The sequence below is a fragment of the Sciurus carolinensis genome, chromosome X, assembly GCF_902686445.1.
Source record: "Sciurus carolinensis chromosome X, mSciCar1.2, whole genome shotgun sequence".
NCBI classification, from domain to species: domain Eukaryota; kingdom Metazoa; phylum Chordata; class Mammalia; order Rodentia; family Sciuridae; genus Sciurus; species Sciurus carolinensis.
The window spans coordinates 48087729-48108636 of NC_062232.1; the positions used below are offsets into that span (position 1 = coordinate 48087729).

At 40.7% G+C, this 20908-nt stretch overlaps 2 protein-coding genes across 4 annotated transcripts in view; one reads left to right on the forward strand and one right to left on the reverse strand.

The window, feature by feature from the left end:
* The window catches only part of Mtmr8 (myotubularin related protein 8), an 84389-nt gene extending 80823 nt beyond the window's left edge, over positions 1–3566 (reverse strand). For all 3 annotated transcript variants that reach the window (XM_047536857.1, XM_047536856.1, XM_047536855.1), the window contains exon 1: positions 3456–3566. In XM_047536857.1, coding sequence (XP_047392813.1) covers positions 3456–3479 — 24 coding nt within the window. In that variant the 5' untranslated portion in view covers positions 3480–3566. The remainder of the gene's footprint in view (positions 1–3455) is intronic.
* Positions 3567–7343: 3777 nt separating this feature from the next.
* Positions 7344–7805, forward strand: LOC124971472 (profilin-2-like). Its single transcript, XM_047535235.1, has one exon. The coding sequence runs from the start codon at positions 7344–7346 to the stop codon at positions 7803–7805; it is 462 nt and encodes a 153-aa protein (XP_047391191.1).
* The last annotated feature ends 13103 nt before the right edge of the window (positions 7806–20908 follow it).

The following is a 20908-nucleotide window of genomic DNA, read 5'->3' on the forward strand; positions in this document are numbered from 1 at the left end:
AATGCCATACCTTCCATAAAGTTTTCTTCATTTCACACTCCTCACACTCATCTGGAACTGGACTTTATTTGCTTTTAAATTCCAAATGTATTTCATTTGTCCCTCTCATGAAAGTTCTCACTTTCATTCTTGGATATAATGCTTGGCATCTCATCACCTCATTTCATTAAGAGAGTTGAGAGGGCGGAAGCTACATCTAAGCCAGGTATGTATTCTTAAGAACTCCCCATGTGGATTCTGAACGACAACTAATGATAGTGATTAGTGGCTAAATTAAGCATCTACCATGTGCCATACACTGTTCTAAGCACTTTCACAAACATTAACTCATTTAAATTTTATAACAACCTGGTAAAATAGTACTACCACCACCAAAAATTTATAGATGAAGGAACTGAGGCAGAGAGAGATTACAAACTTGCCAAGTCACAGAGCTAGTTAAATAGCAGATTGAGATAGGAATTCAGATGGTCTGGCTCCAAAGCATGTACACAATCACAGTAAATTTCCTTAGAATCTTGATAAATATCAACTGAAAATTCTACCTAGTAAGTTTCCATTCCAGAAAGAAAAGGTAACTAAGAATTCTAGGTGTTGACACAGAGGTAATGAGAGTAGAGAAAACTACCAAGCACAAACTGTGATTCAGACAGGAGAAAGCACTGAACTTTAGGGTAGGCCTGAGTTGTTTCCATAATGGTCATGGAACCCTAAGTTATAACTTTAAAAGACAGTTCCTTTTTCATCCATCCGTGGTAGGAGTATAAATTGGTAGTATCTAGCTGAATATATGAATATTCTATGACCTAGAAATCTGGCTCATACACATAGCCCAAGAAAAATGCACAATTATATCCACCAAAAAAGTTCTATTGGTAATAGCAAGATCTAAAAATTTCCCATCAACGAATGGGTAAGTCACATACGGCATATTAAAAAAACAGAATTCTATACAGTGATGAGAAGGTCTATAACTACAAGGAATAACATGGACAAATTTTTCAAACAATGTTCAGTAAAATCAGACACAAAAAGAATATGTATCCTATGAATCTATTTAAATTAAGTACAAAAAAGGGGAAAACTAACATAGTCTATCAGAAAGCAGGATAGTGGTTCACACTTGTGTGGGATAACAACTAGAAACTGGAATGTGTTTCTTGATCTTGGAGCTAGTTACCTGGGTATGAGCAGTCTGTAAACATTTACAGAACTATAAACTTCTTTCTATGGACTTATCTATGAATATATAAATATATGTGTATATAAATATGTATGTTGCACTTTAACATATTTTAAAATCTGCTTGAGAGGAAAAAACATCTAAAACAAGGGCCAAAAATAAGTCATTTTTACAACTGATACACAGAACTAATAACTGACAAACCCATATAATTATCTCTGTGTCCTGAGAAAGACAAGACAGACATTTCTCCCTTTTGTGAAACAAAGAATTAACAAGAAGGACACTTTAAACCCTAACCAGTAGTGCAACCCTAATCCTTTCTGGAACCTTAGGGAAAAAACTAGATGATGGCAATATACTTCAACCTGTGAACTCTCACAGTTCTGTAACACCAAAACAATGTCAATTTTTAAAAATAATTAAGTCTTCATTTGGTGCTTTTATTCATATTTCAAGACACTCAACACAATTCATGCAGTACAAATGAGGTCTGGCCATGATATCATTTCAAGTTTTCTGGATCATGAATTCCATCCCCACACTAGTCTGAAACTAAGCACTCCTACCTATATTAGGTCTCAGTTTCCATATCTGTCATATGGAAGCAATAATAGTATCTCTGTCATAGATTTCAATAAGGACTGAAGACCTATTTCATGAAAAACATTTACCACAGTGCCTCTCACATGGTTAAATACTCAATTTATGTCATTATTTTCCCACAGGCCAGTTAATAGTTTCTCCTTTCTTCCAAATAACACACAGCCAGCCTAATTTATAGCTTTAATTCTCAGCAGGCAGATTTTAATATTTTAATATTTTAACACTTAAGGAAAAGAGCAGTTCTGCCTTCCCTTCTTCCTCGGATGGATAGGGAAAAAAGCGTGTTCAGGTGAGCTGATTTTGAACTGGGCAAGTAGAGTGACCCAAACTAAGGTCCTCTGGGAGGCATAGTCAGGATAGCAGAAGGTCTGTACCATGACAGGAAACATGGTGTAAATGACATGACCTGGAAAGAAAGGGACCCAGAAAAAGGTTGTCTGGGTTCTACAAGAGTATGTGGTTGTTTTCCACAGAGAAGAGCCCTGAAGAAGAGGGAGTCAGGAAGGGGGAGGTTTGAAGGCTGTATTTCTTATTTGCCCATCAAGGTCTGAAGCCAACAAATGAGCAGAACACTATTAGTTACAAAACAGTTTTCACAAATATCCATTTAGTTAATTCTCCCACTCACCCTGTGAAGTGAGCAGGGCAAGTTGCATTATCTTTGGTAGATAAAGAAAGCCAAGGATTTCCTTGAAAGAGATATTAATAATGTACACAAAATTACCAGTTTGTGTTTGGAGGGACCAGCACTCTAAATTAGGTCTCCTGGCTTCAAAATCCATAGAGTTCCCATTAAGACACGCTGAAATTGTATGTGAACTTCAGTTAGCTTAGGCCACGTCTGTTATAATCAACAGAAAACACACACACACACACACGCACACACACAACTTGTGAACTCTCCACTGTTCCTCATATAGGAGAAGAAAAGTGTCAGGAGGGGGGTGGACTTGAAATATAAAGAGACTGGCATTGGGAAGGGAGAAAGTAGGTTCTGAAAAGATGACAGAAAAAGCAGCAGAAGCAGCTCTAATTGTGGGCAGGCTATAAACAGGTGCCAACTGGCCTAGTAATGCCACCTCTTGAGTTTCTCCTTTCAGTTGGGTAGAGCCAGGTACACTCTGCTTCCTTTCCCATTGACCAGATAGGGCTAAAGAGATGCTATGATCCCCCCCAAAACCACACACACAGGCCAGAGCTGGGGTGGGGATAGAAATCCGGGTAGCTTTCGAAGGTAAGGGGCAGGGAGAGCCAAGAGGAAAGTGGGGAAACGCTGGATAAAGGAAGTAACTCTTCAGGGGGCGATGCTAATTGGGTACTCCTCAAAGGCGATCACAAGCGCCACAAATACAAGAAGCTGGAGGAAAGGTGGGGGAGAGGTACCCGCTGGGGTTCAGAGAGGAGCTGGGGTCCGGAAGGTGCGGGATTGATGGCGTGTGGGGGACGCTGGCGCAGACCACCAACTCCAGCTCCGCCGTCACCCCATGGTGGATCCTGAGGAGAAGGCTCAGTTTGGTTGAAAGGGGGTGTGGACTGCCGAAGAGAACATGGATCCTCGAGCGGGATGGGGGCGTCAAAGAGCACCCTGAGAATGCTGAGGGGGTGTGCCCGAGCTTCTAGCTGAACACTGAGCCGGTGGCTCCCAACCTTGATTAACTCTTCTTACCTTGGGTACCGTGATATGGTCCATGACAATAGTTCTCGCCAGCTGAACCCCTCAATGCCGCTGCTACCGCCGCCGCCGCCGCCTCTGCCGCCGCCGCCACTGCCACCGCAGCCGCTGCTCTGGACACCTACTAGCCTAACAGCTTTTACCCATCCACCCTCCCTCACAGTTTTGGCTCAAACTCTCACGGATTCTCCTATCGCGATGTTTCGCTCAACGCCACTACCGCCATCTTGCTTTCTGGCAAATGCCCTTTTCTTCCCGGAGTTGATCATATTCGTTCAAGCTTGAGGTTTGCCCGGACCCAGACTCACACTCCTTGATGCTGTGAGGACTCTGAACACCGATGTCCCTCCACTACTCTAATGTTATAGTGATTGCACCTTACAAAGATAGTGCAGGCTGTTACAGAGATAGTACTGTATTTCCGAAGAGCTTTCTAGCACTGTAGAATATATTTTGAAATATGGAGAGGCATATGCTTCTATACATCCCCTCCTTCATATCTACTGCCATCAACCTAGTTAAGACATAGACTACTGCAGTAGCCTCATAAATTATGCCAGCACAGACATAGGAAGAGGACCAAGGACCCACTGGACCAGGTCTCAGATGAGGTACAATCAAGTGTAGGTCCTCAGTGTTATGCTCTGAAATCCAATCTGTGATGGAATAAAGAACAGTCCTGGAGCTGAAAAACCTGGGTTCTACTCCTTTCAGGGCTGCCAATAACTTGCTGTATGACCTTGGGCAACTCAGGTCACCTCACTGGGCCTTAATTTGTTCAACATTACAGTGAGAAAATTGGCCACTGTATCCAGTGTCATTTCTAGTTCTACTATTGCAGTATTATTGTTTGCAATCTCACATTCCTTACACAGTGATTTCTTTCTTCTTTGAGTACCTATAACTCTTGCTAACTAAACTTCTTGTTTATCACATTCTGCCTTCATCCCTAGCCTAAAAACCTTTACCTCAATTCATGACACTATTTTCCCTTGAACTGGCATTCCATTACTTTTAGTCATTTTAATGCCAAACATCTCAAAAGAATCAACTACTTATCATCATCACCTATATTTTTTTATAACAAAACCCGCTGCTTTCTAACCATCCTCTCCAGTTGACTCGTTTATATGGTCCTCAACACCTTTTGCTAAATCCAACACCTCTTCTCTGTGCTTCCTCTGCATTTGTTTTGTAGCATTTTGAACTGTTGATTGATATATCCTTTTGACATTTTTCTTCCCTTGGCCTTTATTATAAAACAGAATCATTGCTTGCATCTCTAACTCTTCTTTCTCTGCCTCCCTCCCAGCTCCTCTTAGTCCCTTTTAAACTATTTACCTGGCTTCTAGCCTTGTTTCCCTTCTCCCTATTTTCTTTGTAATTTTGATGTCTTTCACAAGCTCATCTCTTATAACTGGAAGAGGACTCTCAACTTTACATTTCAAGTCCTGTTACCTTTCTTCTGAGTTCAAATTTAGAACTTCCAACTATCTGCTGAGAGTTCCACTTGTGTGTTACTGCTATCACATTAAAGGCATTGTGGCCCAAAACAAACTCTTTTTCTTTCATACCCTCCTCCTGCCCCCTGCCTTTTCCTACTCTTGCCACATGTTCTTTCTCTAGTTTTCCCCATCTCTACCACCATATAGCCAGTTGTTCAAACTCTAAACCTATTTCTGTGCTGTTTGGGTTAGTGAGAAGGGTGTGTGGACTCTGTAAGTCAGACAATATTCAAATATTGGGTGAGCTATTTCCTAATGATGCATGACTCTGGGCAAATTACATGACCTTGCTCAGCCTTGGTTCTCCTATCCATAACCCTTTCTCATTAAGTTCTTGTGAGGATTCAAGAGGTAACAAATGTGATATGCAATTAATATGAAAAAGGGCATAATGAAGAGTGGTGGGCAGTTATGTTCCTTTCCTCGACTTCATCACTGAACTTATCTTTTCTCCTCTATCTCAGAATTACCTTGCTTCCTAGTTCACTGATAAAATAAAAGCCATCAAAAGGCAACTTTCATATCCTTTCACAACCAATTTGCTTGCTGCCCTGCATGTGAACTCATATAATCTTTGTGGGTTTTTTTTTCCCCCCAGGGATTGAACCAAGGGGTTCTTAAACCCCTGAGCCACATCCCCAGCCCTTTTTGTTTATTTATTTATTTATTTTTGAGACAGGGTCTAAGTTGCTTAGGGTCCCGCTGATTTACTGAGGCTGGCCTTGAACTTGGGATTCTCCTGTCTCAGACTCCCAAGCTGTTAGGATTACAGGAGTGTACTACTGCATCTTCTAACAACCTTTTTTTTCACTCTCTATGCTCAAGTCATGCTGCTCTCATTGTTTCTTAAATATCCCAGACTTGTTCCTGACCCAGGCCTTTTACTTTTGTTATTTCCTCCACCTAGAATACTCTTCCTCAAGAGTATTGGGAGTACTTATTTACTCCCTCATCTCTGTCAGATCTCTGATCAAATGTCACTATATCCTTATCTGAGCTCCCTATACAAAATAAAACCAGCAGCACTTCTCCAACATTTTATAATTTCCTAACCCTTTGTCTTCATATTTATCAATATCATTTGATAAATTATAAATATGTTATATATGTTATATATTGATATTATCATAATCATCTGACATATTATAAATATATGATATATTATAAATATATTTTATATATATATCCCCTGTACTATATCTGATCCCTGAAGGCAGGGGACTTCTTGTTCACTCCTGGATCTCCAAGGTCTAGAACAGGCCTGGCACACAGTAGGTACTCAATAAATATTTGTTGAGTAAATGAATTTTAAGAGCTGTCCCAGATGTTTACCAGTGTCAATATTAACCATTCCCATAGCATTCCCTCTTGAAGGCAAGTTGATGTCATTTCAAAGGAAATTGAGGCATAGACCGTGAGTTTCCAAGGATTGCAGGAAAACCAAGAATTAGAAAGCCTACAGGAGTAGGGAAGCTTAGTAATGTGTGAAGAAACCTAAAAGAAAAAAGTATCAGGTTCATAAATATTTTCAGTGAATGAGATAATAGTATCATTACTCATCTTTCCCTATTAGAATACCAGCTCCATGAGAATAGGGATTTGTCCTTATTTTGTTCACTACTGTACCCCAGTGCCTAGAAAAGTATATGGCACATAGAAAATCCTTGATACTTACTGAATGACTGAAAATAATTAATGACTCTAAATTCAAAATTAGTGTGATTCAGATGATAAACTAGAGGGTAAAATCTGGGTGCAAGGAACCAGGTAAGAAGCTGTTGCGGTTATCTAAAAGTCGTGAACTGGTGAGTCAGTGGAATTTTTTACTTTTTACCTAGAGCTCCGACATCAGCAAGATTAGCCAAAATATAGAGACACAATTTGTTGCAGTAAATCTCACCTGTCCGGTTGTATATCCAAGCTTCCAACTCAATTATTACTCACTTATGTTCTACTTCTAGAGCTTTCCTTTTGGAGGTATCTCTTCCCATGGTAACCAGGGAAGCAGGTAGTTCTACTTTGCCCCATTACCTTGCTAGCTATAGATATAGACCAAGAAAACTACTGCTAGAGGTCATTGATGATGTAGTTAATGATGACTATTTTAATAGTCACAGAGCCTTTGTGACCTCACTCCTGCTTCAGAGGTAGCTTAGTAAATCACAGCAGAGGATACCTGGAGCACAACTTCAAACAAGTCACCAAGACCTCCTCCACTTTACTGCTGGGGAGAGGCCATTAAGAAACCGACTGGATTTTTTACTTATTTCAATCTCAGCTGATCAGACTACTTAAACCAACTGCCAACGAATTTCCTTTGAAGAGAAATTTTCTATAAAACACTTTATTCATCTTACCAAGATAGATTTCTTGAATCATGCAGTGCATAGGGGATATTAGTGATGAAGTCTGGCAGGACTGCATCAGCCTCTTCCTACAGACTGAGATGTGCTGTGATGCAGCAATTATCACCAATTCTCCACCCTGGTTATTGGCGTCTTATCCTGAGGGTAACTTTTCCCAATTGACCCGGGAAGAAATTGAGATCTTACTCACAAAGGAGGATAGAGAGAAGTTGTTTCTCCAGGGAATCATCCTTGCCGGGACCAAATGCTTATTGATCCGAGACAATCTGTACACCGAAGGAAACAATACCATGGACCTGCGCACCAAAGGCCAGAGTCGAGGCAGCCAGGCAGTGACGGTAGTTCAGATTGAGTCTGTATATCTTGTGGTGATGGGACAAAAAGGAACAGAAGGAGGGCCTCTCAATCTCAAAGCTTTTGAGATGGCGGGTTACATTAGAGAGGCCATTTTTCAACACATGGCCCGTTTCTAACTAAATAAAAACAAGTTGATGTTTGACCTGTAATTCAAATTCAGTGTTATTTATTTCAACTGCTAAATTAGCATGTCCTTGAAGAAAAAGAAAAGGGAGATCCCAGATCAGGTTTGAAGATGTGTGTGTGTGTGTGTGTGTGTGTACCCACGCATGTGTTTGGGAAGTAGTGTGGTTTGGAGAATGAATAGTTCTTTCAGGCATTTGGGCTGCTAGACCTTTGTTTTGTGGTTTTTACATGTTTTACTCATTGAGCACCATCCCTCCTTAGCTCCTGGTGGAGAGGGTAGTCAGCTGGGAACCAGAAAATCTTGACTCTAATTCCAACTTTTTCCTGTGATCCCCCCTCAACCTGTTTGCTTATCTATACAATGAGGAATGCAATGTGTCTCTCTGGGTCTTTCAAACTATGAAAATATAGGATTTAGTAACATCACAGACATCCTTCAATGACCAACTCAAGTACTACCTTCTCTGTGAAGCTTTCTCTGACTGGAACAGCCCTTGGTGTTGACCCTAATTTGAATTCCTAGCACACCAACAATCTGGACCATTTCTCTGTCCAACATATCTTTTATAACAACATTCTTTTATAACTTTTCATACAAACATTAGTTTTGTTCTCAGTTTGAATATAATCTCCTAGAGGACAATGTCCTTTACTTCTCCATTGACTTCCTGGGATTCCAGCATGGGGCTCTGTCAGAGGAATTGGTTATAGGCATAAAATCACTTATTAGGCAAAAATAGATTTTCCAAGGGTACTCTGCAGAGTGTGGATGACCCACGGTGCTTGTGGCTAGATTTTCTTCTTTTAGTTCATCTCTCAACCATTGGTCAAAAGAAGTATGGGTGGGCAGAAGCTAAGAAGAGAGGTGAGAAAATCTCACCATTCAGACTGGCTTGTGGCTAGCAGTTCTGGGACTAGCTGGAGTGAGAAAGACAAATAAGAAAGATGAGGTTTAGCCATTGTGCTTATTCAACCCTTCTGTTACCTACTCCTAGAAGCAGTGAATATAGAGAACACTATTCTATGTTAATTACAAGAAACCACCTCTAACACACACACACACACACACACACACACACACACACACACACACACCTTAAAAGCTTGTGAAGGTCAAGGTTTAAATGTGGAAATGGTCAAAATCTCCAGAGTAATGGTATCCAATATGCTGCTAATTGCATATGCAATTTTAAATTCCCAAGTAGATATAGTTAAAAAGAAAAAAGAAAAAGAAACAGGTGAAAATAATTTAGGAATATATTTTATTTAACCAATACATTCAACATATTATTACTTCAAAATGCAATCAAAAAATCCAGTGTGTATTTTACATTTACAACACATCTCAATTCAAACAAGCCTCATTTCAATTGCTCAAGAGTCCCACGTTTCAAGTGACTACTATATTGGGTGGCAAAGGTCTAGGCCAACCTTCAACCAATATATAAAACCTTTCTGCAACATGCCTGTCAGTACATCTATCCACCCAATACGTACAATGGTATGCATACAATGGTATGCACTGGCTAGGTAATTAATAAAAACATCAAGTAAGGAAAAAAAGAGGTTTCCCACAAAAAAAGTTCTAGTGAGGATTAGACAAGTGAAAATGTAGCCTACAGTACAATGAAATAAGTGCTATTAATGAGTTCATTCAAATATGTATTGAATTTTACTATGTGTCAAGCACTGTTCTAGACACAACAGCAGGCAAAATACTCAAAAATACCTACAATGAGCTTACATTCTACTAAAAGAAACATAATATATTTCAGGAAATAAGTGCTATGACAGCAAACAGAACAGTGTATGATAAATAGAGATTGATCGGAGGGAGTATTTTAAATACTGAGTTTAGAGGCAACATCTCTGGAGAGAGGATATCTTTGTAGATGTCAAGGAAGTAAGGGAATGAGACATGTCAAGAACCAAAGGAAGTATTTTAAGCAGAGAGCACAACCTGTCCAAAAGCCCTGATGCTAGGAGGGCCTGAGGAGGAACTGCCAGGAGGCCAGTATAGCTGCAAACTCTCAAGACAGTGCCCCTTTCCCTCTCCACCTGCAGTATCCTCAAGCTTAGTGGTAAGACAGCAGGTGCTACTTCCCAGGGTAAAGCAGCAAAGGAGAGCTAAAGTCTTGCCACTCTGCTTCTGTGTCGGGGTCTTAAGCCCCCTTGCGACCAGTGGCAAGGTAAGGGGACACTCCCCAACAAGGTCAGATCAGGATAGGTAAGGCCGACTGACCACCCGCTCCCCAGCCCTCCCAGCGGAGGACAATCAGACATGTCAGGGAGACCCGTCACAGCAGGAACTCGTTTATTGAGGAAATCACACAGCTTTTATGTAGGGTGGGGGCTAGGCGGGAACCAATCAGCTTAAAGGTCAGCAAGGCAGGGGGGTTCATGCAGGCGAGAGTCCCATTGGACTATATGGCAAGCATGAGCTGATCACGTTCGCCGAACTGTTGTTAACCAATCCCTGAGGGTGGTCCAGTTTATCTCATGAACCTTTGAAACCACCTTTGAGCCTTGATCTTGCTCACCCTCCAGGGAGTAAGGAGTCAGCCTGAGTTAGTTAATGTGTCATTAGTCCCAACACTTCTGGACCCTCTCTCTTCCTGATTAAATTGCATTACTTTTTGGCAGCCATATCACACCGCTGACTCATATTGAGCTTATAGTTAACTATACCCCCTAAGACTTTTTCACACTGGCAGCTGTTGGAGAAAAAAGGAGCGTGAAATAGTGGTTGGGCAGTGAGACAGAGAAAAAATTAAATGTGGAATTGGCTTTACTATAGTCTTCATCTTGGATAGAGCCTCAATGTGGCATGATACACATCCCTGAAGGGAAAGAGAGGTGGGGTGAGATGGAAGGCAAAGAAATCAAATAATTAAGATAATTGAGCCTTAGACATTATTTTGTACAAACTGGGTCTCCCGAATAAAGAGATAAAAATAGGGTGACTGATGACAAATGGTCTTTCCATTTAATTAGAAGGGCACAGGAAAATCATTAGAGGACAAGCTAAAGCACCCAGATGTCCTATTGAACAAAAAACTTAATTAGGCCAGGCTGATTGAGGCCCAGGTCTGGGAGCCTGGAAAGGGAAAGGAAGCCCAGGTGGTGGCTGCTCAGCAGAAATCCTGCCCTTTCCAGACAGAGAAACACTTCACTGCTGGACCAGCCACAGTCCTAACCTGTTGCTGTGGTGAAGTCTTTCCCTGGGGACTGAATGAGCCTTGTGTAAATAAGCTCGAACTGAATGTTAAGAGAAATGCATGAGACTGTCCTATTTCTAGAAAGCAATAGGGAAAGCCATCATGGGAAGCCTCAGGGCCAGAATGGGAAGTATGGGTCTTACCAAGAAAAAAGAAAAAAAAACCATCTCCTCTCTCCACCCATCCTGTGAGCTCATGATGGTCCAGGTTGCTCACAGCAGCATTAAGTTCTCATCAGAAGCTAGGCTTAGTCTTCCTCTGATGCCTGCATCCACTTTTCTTCTAATGCGCCCTGTTGTCTAACCACTTTGAACTCCTCATCATTTTCAAGATGTTCTTCACAATTTGTCCCATGGTATTCTCACAAATGACCTGCCATTACCCCTCCATTTCCTATCAATCTCAAGTCTATACCCTACCCATATTCTAGGCCCAGTCACTGAACCTCATTCTTCTAAGGACATTTCCTCTTCCCCAATTTGGAGAAGTTCCCTCATGCCGTGGAACCTTGCACCTTGTTCTTTACATCACTCCCATAGCATTTAATTATTCAAATTTCGTTTCTTACTATGCATGTGCATCTTTTCTCTCCCTTATTAGCCTCCACGTTTCCAAGAGATGGCTATTTGACTTTAACCCCCATTAACAGGTTTTGTCATAGGAAATTCTCAGTTACAACTTGCCAGATGATTAAAATGAATGACAAACATAACAAATGATGGATGGAGGAATAATATTTCCAGCCAAGCTTCTTTTTTGTTTTCTCCACAGGTTAAATGAGTTGGGAAATTAGGGGAGGTTGTTGATAATTCCCCTTCATCCCCCTTTATCCCCAGCACCAGTCACTAATTCCCTTGCATCTAGGCAGTGGGAGTGACTCACTCCAGGAAATCTTTAGTTATGATTTTGAGGTTTTATGTAATTAATTATAATGTTCCCTGAATAGGGTGAGCTCCATGTCAAGTGAATGGTAGACAAAATGAATGGTATAGGAGTTGAGTGGGAAGAGTACCTTTGGGCTCTGTCTAAATGTGCATATTCTCTGATAATTTTTTTTTTATTGTAAACAAATGGGATACATGATGTTTCTCTGTTTGTACATGGCGTAAAGGCATACCATTTGTGTAGTCATAAATTTACATAGGGTAATGTTGTTTGATTCATTCTGTTATTTTTTCCCATCCCCCCACCCCTCCCATCCCTCTTTTCCCTCCATACAGTCCTTCCTTCCTCCATTCTTGCCCCCCTCCCTAACCCTAACTCTAACCCTAACACTAACCCCTCCCACCCCCCATTATGTGTCATCATCCACTTATTAGCGATATCATTCGTCCATTGGTTTTTTTGAGATTGGCTTATCTCACTTAGCATGATATTCTCCAGTTTCATCCATTTGCCGGCAAATGCCATAATTTTATCATTCTTTATGGCTGTGTAATATTCCATTGTATATATATACCACAGTTTCTTTATCCATTCATCAATTGAAGGACATCTAGGTTGGTTCCACAATCTGGCTATTGTGAACTGAGCAGCTATGAACATTGATGTGGCTGTATCTCTGTAATATGCTGATTTTAAGTCCTTTGGGTATAGGCCAAGGAGTGGGATAGCTGGGTCAAATGGTGATTCCATTCCAAGTTTTCTAAGGAGTCTCCACACTGCTTTTCAGAGTGGCTGCACTAATTTGCAGCCCCACCAGCAATGTATGAGTGTACCTTTCTCCCCACATCCTCACCAACACCTGCTGTTGCTTGTATTCTTGATAATCGCCATTCTAATTGGGGTGAGATGGAATCTTAGGGTGGTTTTGATTTGCATTTCTCTTATTACTAGAGATGTTGAACATTTTTCCATATGTTTGTTGATTGCTTGTAGATCTTCTTCTGTGAAGTGTCTATTCATTTCCTTAGCCCATTTGTCGAATGGATTATTAGCATTCCTGGTGTAGAGTTTTTTGTGTTCTTTATAGATTCTGGAGATTAGCGCTCTATCTGAAGTATGATTGGCAAAGATTTTCTCCCACTCTGTAGGCTCTTTCTTCGTATTGCTGATAGATTCCTTTGCTGAGAGAAAGCTTTTTAGTTTGAATCTATCCCAGTTATTGATTCTTGCTTTTATTTCTTGTGCTATGGGAGTCCTGTTGAGGAAGTCTGGTCCTAAGCCGACATGTTGAAGCTCTGGACCTACTTTTTCTTCTATAAGATGCAAGGTCTCTGGTCTGATTCCGCGATCCTTAATCCATTTGAGTTTAGTTTTGTGCATGGTGAGAGATATGGGTTTAGTTTCATTCTGTTGCATATGGATTTCCAATTCTCCCAGCACCATTTGTTGAAGAGGCTATCTTTTCTCCATTGCATATTTTTGGCCCCTTTGTCTAGTATGAGAAAATTGTATTTATTTGGGTGTGTGTCCGTGTCCTCTATTCTGTACCATTGATCCACCTTTCTATTTTGGTACCAATACCATGCCGTTTTTGTCACTATTGCTTTGTAGTATAGTTGAAGATCTGGTATTGTGATACTCCCTGCTTCACTCTTTCTGCCAAGGATTGCTTTAGCTATTCTGGGTTTTTTATTCTTCCAGATGAATTTCATAATTTTTTGCTCTATTTCTGTAAGGTACATCATTGGGATTTTAATTGGAATTGCATTGAATCTGTATAGCACTTTTGGTAGTATGGCCATTTTGACAATATTAATTCTGCCTATCCAAGAACATGGGAGATCTTTCCATCTTCTAAGGTTTTCTTTAATTTCTTTCTTTAGTGTTCTGTAGTTCTCATTGTAGAGGTCTTTCACCTCTTTTGTGAGATTGATTCCCAAGTATTTTATTTTTTTCGAAGCTATTGTGAATGGGGTAGTTTTCCTGATTTCTCTTTCTGAAGATTCATCGCTTATGTATAAAAATGCCTTAGATTTATGTGCATTGATCTTATATCCCGCTACTTAACTGAATTCACTTATGAGATCTAAAAGTTTTCTGGTGGAATTTCCTGGTTCCTCTAAGTATACAATCATATCATCAGCAAATAGGGATAGTTTGAGTTCTTCTTTTCCTATTCGTATCCCTTTAATTTCTTTGGTTTGTCTAATTGCTCTGGCTAGAGTTTCAAGGACGATATTGAATAGAAGTGGTGAAAGAAGGCATCCCTGCCTTGTTCCAGTTTTTAGGGGGAATGCTTTCAGTTTTTCACCATTTAGAATGATATTAGCCATGGGCTTAGCGTAGATGGCCTTTACAATGTTAAGGAATGTTCCCACTATCCCTATTTTTTCTAGTGTTTTGAGCATGAAGGGGTGCTGCATTTTATCAAATGCTTTTTCTGCATCTATCGAAATAATCATGTGATTCTTGACTTTAAGTCTATTGATATGGTGAATGACATTTATTGATTTCCTGATGTTGAACCAACCTTGCATCCCTGGGATGAAACCCACTTGATCATGGTGCACTATCTTTTTAATATGTTTTTGTATGCGATTTGCTAAAATTTTGTTGAGAATTTTTGCGTCGATGTTCATTAAGGATATTGGTCTGAAATTTTCTTTCCTCGATGTGTCTCTGTCTGGTTTAGGTATCAGGGTAATATTGGCTTCATAGAATGAGTTTGGGAGGGTTCCCTCCTCTTCTATTTTATGGAATACTTTGAGAAGTATTGGAATGAGCTCTTCTTTAAAGGTTTTGTAGAACTCGGCTGAGAACCCATCTGGTCCTGGACTTTTCTTTGTTGGAAGGCTTTTGATGACTTCTTCTATTTCATTACTTGAAATTGGTCTATTTAAATTGTGTATGTCCTCCTCGTTCAGTTTAGGCAATTCATATGTCTCTAGAAACCTGTTGATGTCTTCGAAATTTTCTATTTTGTTGGAGTATAGATTCTCAAAATAGCTTCTAATTATGTTTTGTATTTCAGTCGTGTCTGTTGTGATATTTCATTGTTCATTCCGAATTTTAGTGATTTGGGTTTTCTCTCGTCTTTTCTTTGTTAGTGTGGCTAAAGGTTTATCAATTTTGTTTATTTTTTCGAAGAACCAACTATTTATTTTGTCAATTTTTTGTATTGTTTCTTTTGTTTCAATTTCGTGGATTTCAGCTCTGAGTTTAACTATTTCCTGTCTTCTACTACTTTTGGTGTAGGTCTGTTCTTCTTTTTCTAGGACTTTGAGCTGTAGTGTTAGGTCGTTGATTTGTTGAGTTTTACTTCTTTTATTAAATGCGCTCGATGAAATAAATTTTCCTCTAAGTACTGCTTTCATAGTGTCCCAGAGATTTTGATATGATGTTTCTTTGTTCTCGTTTACCTCTAAGAATTTTTTAATTTCCTTCCTTATATCTTCTGTTATCCATTCATCATATAATAGCATATTGTTTAATCTCCAGGTGTTGGAGTAGTTTCTGTTTTTTACTCTTTCATTTATTTCTAACTTCAATCCATTATGATCTGATAGAATACAAGGTAGTGTCTCTATCTTCTTGTATTTGCTAACATTAGCTTTGTGGCATAATATATGGTCTATTTTAGAGAAGGATCCATGTGCTGCTGAGAAGAAAGTGTATTCGCTCTTGGTTGGATGGTATATTCTGTAAATGTCTGTTAAGTCTAAATTATTGATTGTGTTATTGAGATCTATGGTTTCTTTGTTCAATTTTTGTTTGGAAGATCTGTCCAGTGGTGAGAGAGGCATGTTAAAATCACCTAATATTATTGTGTTATGGTCTATTTGGTTTCTAAAATTGAGAAGGATTTGTTTAACATACATGGTTGAGCCACTGTTTGGGGCATAGATGTTTATGATTGTTATATCTTGGTGATTTATGCTTCCCTTAAGCAGTATGAAATGTCCTTCTTTATCCCTTCTGACTAACATTGGCTTGAAGTCCACATTATCTGAAATGAGGATGGATACTCCAGCTTTTTTGCTGAGTCCATGTGCATGGTATGTTTTTCCCCATCCTTTCACCTTTAGTCTATGGGTATCTCTTTCTATGAGGTGAGTCTCTTGCAGGCAACATATTGTTGGATCTTTCTTTTTAATCCAATCTGCCAGTCTATGTCTTTTGATTGATGAATTCAGGCCATTAACATTCAGGGTTATTATTGAGATATGATTTGTATTCCCAGTCATTTGGTTCATATTTAAAATTTTATTTATTTATTTATTTATTTATTGACACATCTTGGTTCCTCCTTTATTTGACAGTTTCTTTAGTGTAATTCCTCCCTTTGCTGATATGCTTCTTTGTTTTTTATCTCTTCCTCATGAAATATTTTGCTGAGAATGTTCTGTAATGCTGGCTTTCTTTTTGTAAATTCTTTTAGCTTTTGTTTATCATGGAATGATTTTATTTCATCGTCAAATTTGAAGGTAAGTTTTGCTGGGTATAAGATTCTTGGTTGGCATCCATTTTCTTTCAGAGCTTGAAAAATGTTGTTCCAGGCCCTTCTAGCTTTTAGGGTCTGGATTGAAAAATCTGCTGATATCCGTATTGGTTTTCCCCTGAATGTAATTTGGTCCTTGTCTCTCACAGCCTTTAAAATTCTGTCTTTATTTTGTATGTTAGGTATTTTCATTATAATGTGCCTTGGTGTGGGTCTGTTGTAATTTTGTGTATTTGGAGTCCTATAAGCCTCTTGGACTTGATTTTCCATTTCATTCTTCAGATTTGGGAAATTTTCTGATATTATTTCATTGAATAGATTGTTCATTCCTTTGGTTTGTTTCTCTAAGCCTTCCTCAATCCCAATAATTCTCAAATTTGGCCTTTTCATGATATCCCATAGTTCTTGCAGATTCTGTTCATGATTTCTTACCATCTTCTCTGTTTGTTCAACTTTGCTTTCGAGGTTAAATATTTTGTCTTCAATATCTGAACTTCCGTCTTCCAGGTGTTCTATCCTATTGGTTATGCTTTCTATGGAGTTCTCAATTTGGTTTATTGTTTCCTTCATTTCAAGGATTTCTGTTTGTTTTTTTTTCAATATCTCTAACTCTTTATTGAAATGATCTTTTGCTTCCTGAATTTGCTCTGTTAACTGTGGATTGGTGCGATCATTCAATGCCTGCATTTGCTCTTTCATCTCATCGTTTGCTTCCCTAATCATTTTAATTATGTACATTCTGAACTCCCTTTCTGTCATTTCTTCTGCCATGCTGTCGTTGGATTTTATTGATGTAACATCTAGATTTGTTTGGGGCATTTTCTTCCCTTGTTTTCTCATATTGTTCAGGAATCAGTGGGTCATTAAGATATTGCAGATTTCCTCTATCGACTTATAATGTCTCTGAAGATTGCTAGTATATCCCCTCTTATCCTTCAGTAGCCTGAAGTCTTGGAGGAAGTTGATAATGCGGAGCTCCACGAAGAAGCTGCCTCTCTAGGGGTGGTGACCCTCAGGTGGCGTATATTCCCTGCTAGTGGGCAGAGGTGCCTCCACTTGTTGACCAATGGTCATCCAACGGGGAACTAGGCTGTGGGCTGAGGCAAGTCCTGTTTGTGCCTGTGTCTCTGGTTTTACCGTCACTGTGGGAAAACCTCACCCGGCAGGGAAGACTCACTCGGTGGGAACGTCTCGCTGGTCAGTTCCCCTCCTAGAGTTTCCCCTCAATCTACAACTACCGCCTGGGCTGGGCTGTCTTCCTCTGCAATGTTCCCAGGGGCCCAGACCTACCTACTGGGCCTGAGAGCCTCACCCTTTGCAGGCGAGTCTCCTTAGGCTGCCTCTCCCAGAGAATCTGCCTGCAGTCCTGGAAACTTCGCTCCACCCCTAGGCGTGTCTCTGTGCGACTCTTCCAGCAAGAAGCCACCTAGCTCCTGGGACCCTGCTCTGCACGTAATCACCTGGCTATGCGGCCCCTCCTCTGAGCCGCCACCTGGAGCCCCGTACAATAGCTCCAATACCCAGAGACCCACCACACACCTCCTCCTCCGGACAGCAGCAGGGTTTCCGACGCAGTCACTAGGAGCCCAAGCAATTCACTTCATGTCTCCTCCTCCCGCCAACCGCCCGTAGCCCTAGGCAGTCACTCCAAGTCCAAGTGACCCGCCCTGTTCCTCCTCCTCCTCCTTGGGGTAGCCCCCCAGGTGTTCAGGAGCGGTGGCTCCGAGACCAAGTGACCCACCGTGCTCCTCCTCTAGGCAGGCCACTGGTGTTCAGGAGCATTCGCTTTTAGTCCATCAACTCACCACTCGCCTCCTCCTCTGGCAACCGCCTGTGGTTCTGAGGCAGTCACTCCTAGACCAAGGGACCCGCTGTGCTTCTCCTCTTCCTCCGGGCAACCCCCCCCCCCCGGTGTTCAGAAGCGGTCCTTCTGAGTTCAAACAGTTCGCCACACAGCTCCTCCTCTGGCAACCGCCCGTGGCTCTGATGCAGTCACTCCTAGACCAAGCAACCCGCCGCGCTTCTCCTCTTCCTCCGGGCAACCCCCCGGTGTTCAGAAGCAGTCATTCTGGGTCTAAACAGCTCATCACGCAGCTCCTCCTCAGGCAGCCACCCGGAGCCCCAGTGGTTGCTCCAAGTCCAAGCGCTGTGCTGAGCCGCCTCCTCTACGATGATCCCAGTTGTCCGTGTTTACCGCTCCAGCGGGGAGAGGGGTGTCTCACCGAGCAACTCTACTTCACAAAGTTCCCTGCGTTCTGGGGCTACCGCCCCATCCGGGATGCTCCCCAACAGGAGAGACTCACCCAGCGGCTTTGAGTTGGTCCCAAGTCTCTCACTATCTCCTCTTTTGAATCCTGCGTCCTGGAGCAGCGTGAAATGCAGCCGCCCCCTAGTCCGCCATCTTGAAACCTGCCATTCTCTGATAATTAAGAGTTCCACAAGCTACATATTTATATGTTTATTTTCTTGTAGAATTATATACAAAGGCATTTATAACAGATTTTAAAGGTCTGGGTCTTTATTATTATTTTTACCTAGACTATGAAGATACTGGTATCTGTGATTGCTATGTGGATCAAATTAAAGAATGGGCATGAAGTGTTTTGGAAAATGTAAAGTGATGTAGGTATCAGATCACCTGTAGCTTGGGAATTATATTAGAGCCATTGGGTTCAAACAGGTACTTGGAAGTAGGAGGTGGAAGACTGAGCTTCTGTGTGGTTGACTACAGAGTCTGGAAATCTTGGCTTTAGAGTGCTAATTACAGAAAATGCTTTAACTGATTTTGAGGTGTCAGGAGAAGGGGAGAGAGAATGAAGCATTGCCTCTTATGGAAAAGATGGGGTCAATTCTTAGGAGCAGGAGCAGAAAATAACCTCATCCTTCTGACCTAGAGAGGAACAGGGTGACCATTTCCTAATGATAAATACTGCTTTGGTGCTTTGCAGTTTATACAAGACTTTTTTATTTATTCAATATATATTTATTGAGAATCTTCTATGTACTTATGAAAAGGTAAATTACAGTACAATGTAGTAAATGATACTAGAGAGTGTATTCAGTCATTCAAACACTTATAGAGTGTCCGCTATATTTCAAGCACTGTTCTAGGCAATTACAGTAGGACAGTGTACAATAGTGACAGCACAATAGTGAACAAAATAGGGAAAAACCCTTGCTCCCATGGAAGTTACATTCTACTTCAGAAACAGATAATACACAAAATAAAATCCAGAGAAGATGATAAATGCCAAGAAAGAAAGAAAGAAAGAAAGGCAAAGAAAACTGAAAAATGAGGTAAGGAGTGCTGGAGCAGAATTGGGGAGCTTTATAATATTAAAAAAGGGAGTTAAGGAGAGACTTGCCTATAGGTAACATTAAAATAAAACCTGAAGTAGGTCAGGAAGCAAGTCATATGTGTATCTAGGTGAATGGTATTATAGGCAAGGGAAAAGGGTGTGAGTTGAAAGCAGGATTGTGATAATTGAGGCTTGAGTGGAGTGAGTAAGGAGGGGAGGGGAAAGGTAGGGAGATGAGATCAGAGAAAATTTGAGTGTGGACTAGTTCTTATTAAGGCCTTGTAGGACTTTAACTTTTACTCCAAATTAGTTGAGGAGCCCTTGGATATTTTGAGAAGAGGGTCGAAGTGATCTGACTTCTCTTTTAAATGAAACCAATGTTGAGAATAGAATGTGGGGGAGGAGGGGAGGAACCAGGGAGAACAATCAGAGGCTGCTACAGAAACAATCTAAGTGAGAGGTGGTGGTGGCACAGACCAGGATTTTAGCAGGAGAGATGGTAATAAACAGTCAGATTCTGGATGTTTTCAAAGTAAAGCAAAAAGGATGAACAGATGGAAAGGATAAGGAGTGTTAGAGAAATAGGACATTGGAGGATAACAACTATAATTTGGGTTTGTGCAACACAAAATAGTTGCCACTTGCTATGATGGAAGAGGAAACTGAAAGAAAGTGGTTGGGACTAGGGGAGCCTGAAAATAGGAAGATCAGCATTGGTCACGTCAAATTTGAAATGTCTATTAGATATCTAAGTAGAAATGTTAAATAGGAAGTTGGCTATATTAATCTGATATATGAGTCTGCCATCTAGGAGGAGAGTCTGGATTGGAGATATCAATTTGGGAGTTTTCAGAAATACAGGAACTGGGTTGGGATATAGCTCAGTTGGTAGAGTGCTTGCCTCACAAGCACAAGGCCCTGGGTTCAATCCCCAGCACCACAAAAAAAAAAAAAAAGAAATACAGGAAGTGTTGTTCAAAGCCACCAGAATGGATAAGATCATCATAAGTGCAAGTGCAGATAGAGAAGTCAAATGATTAGTCTATAGCAGGACTGGGATTAAGTTGTGTGGTGGTAAATATTAAATGACAAATTCTCTGAAGGAAATAAGCCCTGACTTGTAGCAATTGGGGTTTTTGTTTGTTTGTTTTGGTATCAGGGAATGAAGCCAGGGGCACTTAACCACTAGGCAA

Coding starts and splice junctions, on each gene's coding strand:
- LOC124971472 (XM_047535235.1), top strand. CDS start 7,344: ATGCAGTGCATAGGGGATATTAGTGATGAAGTCTGGCAGGACTGCATC.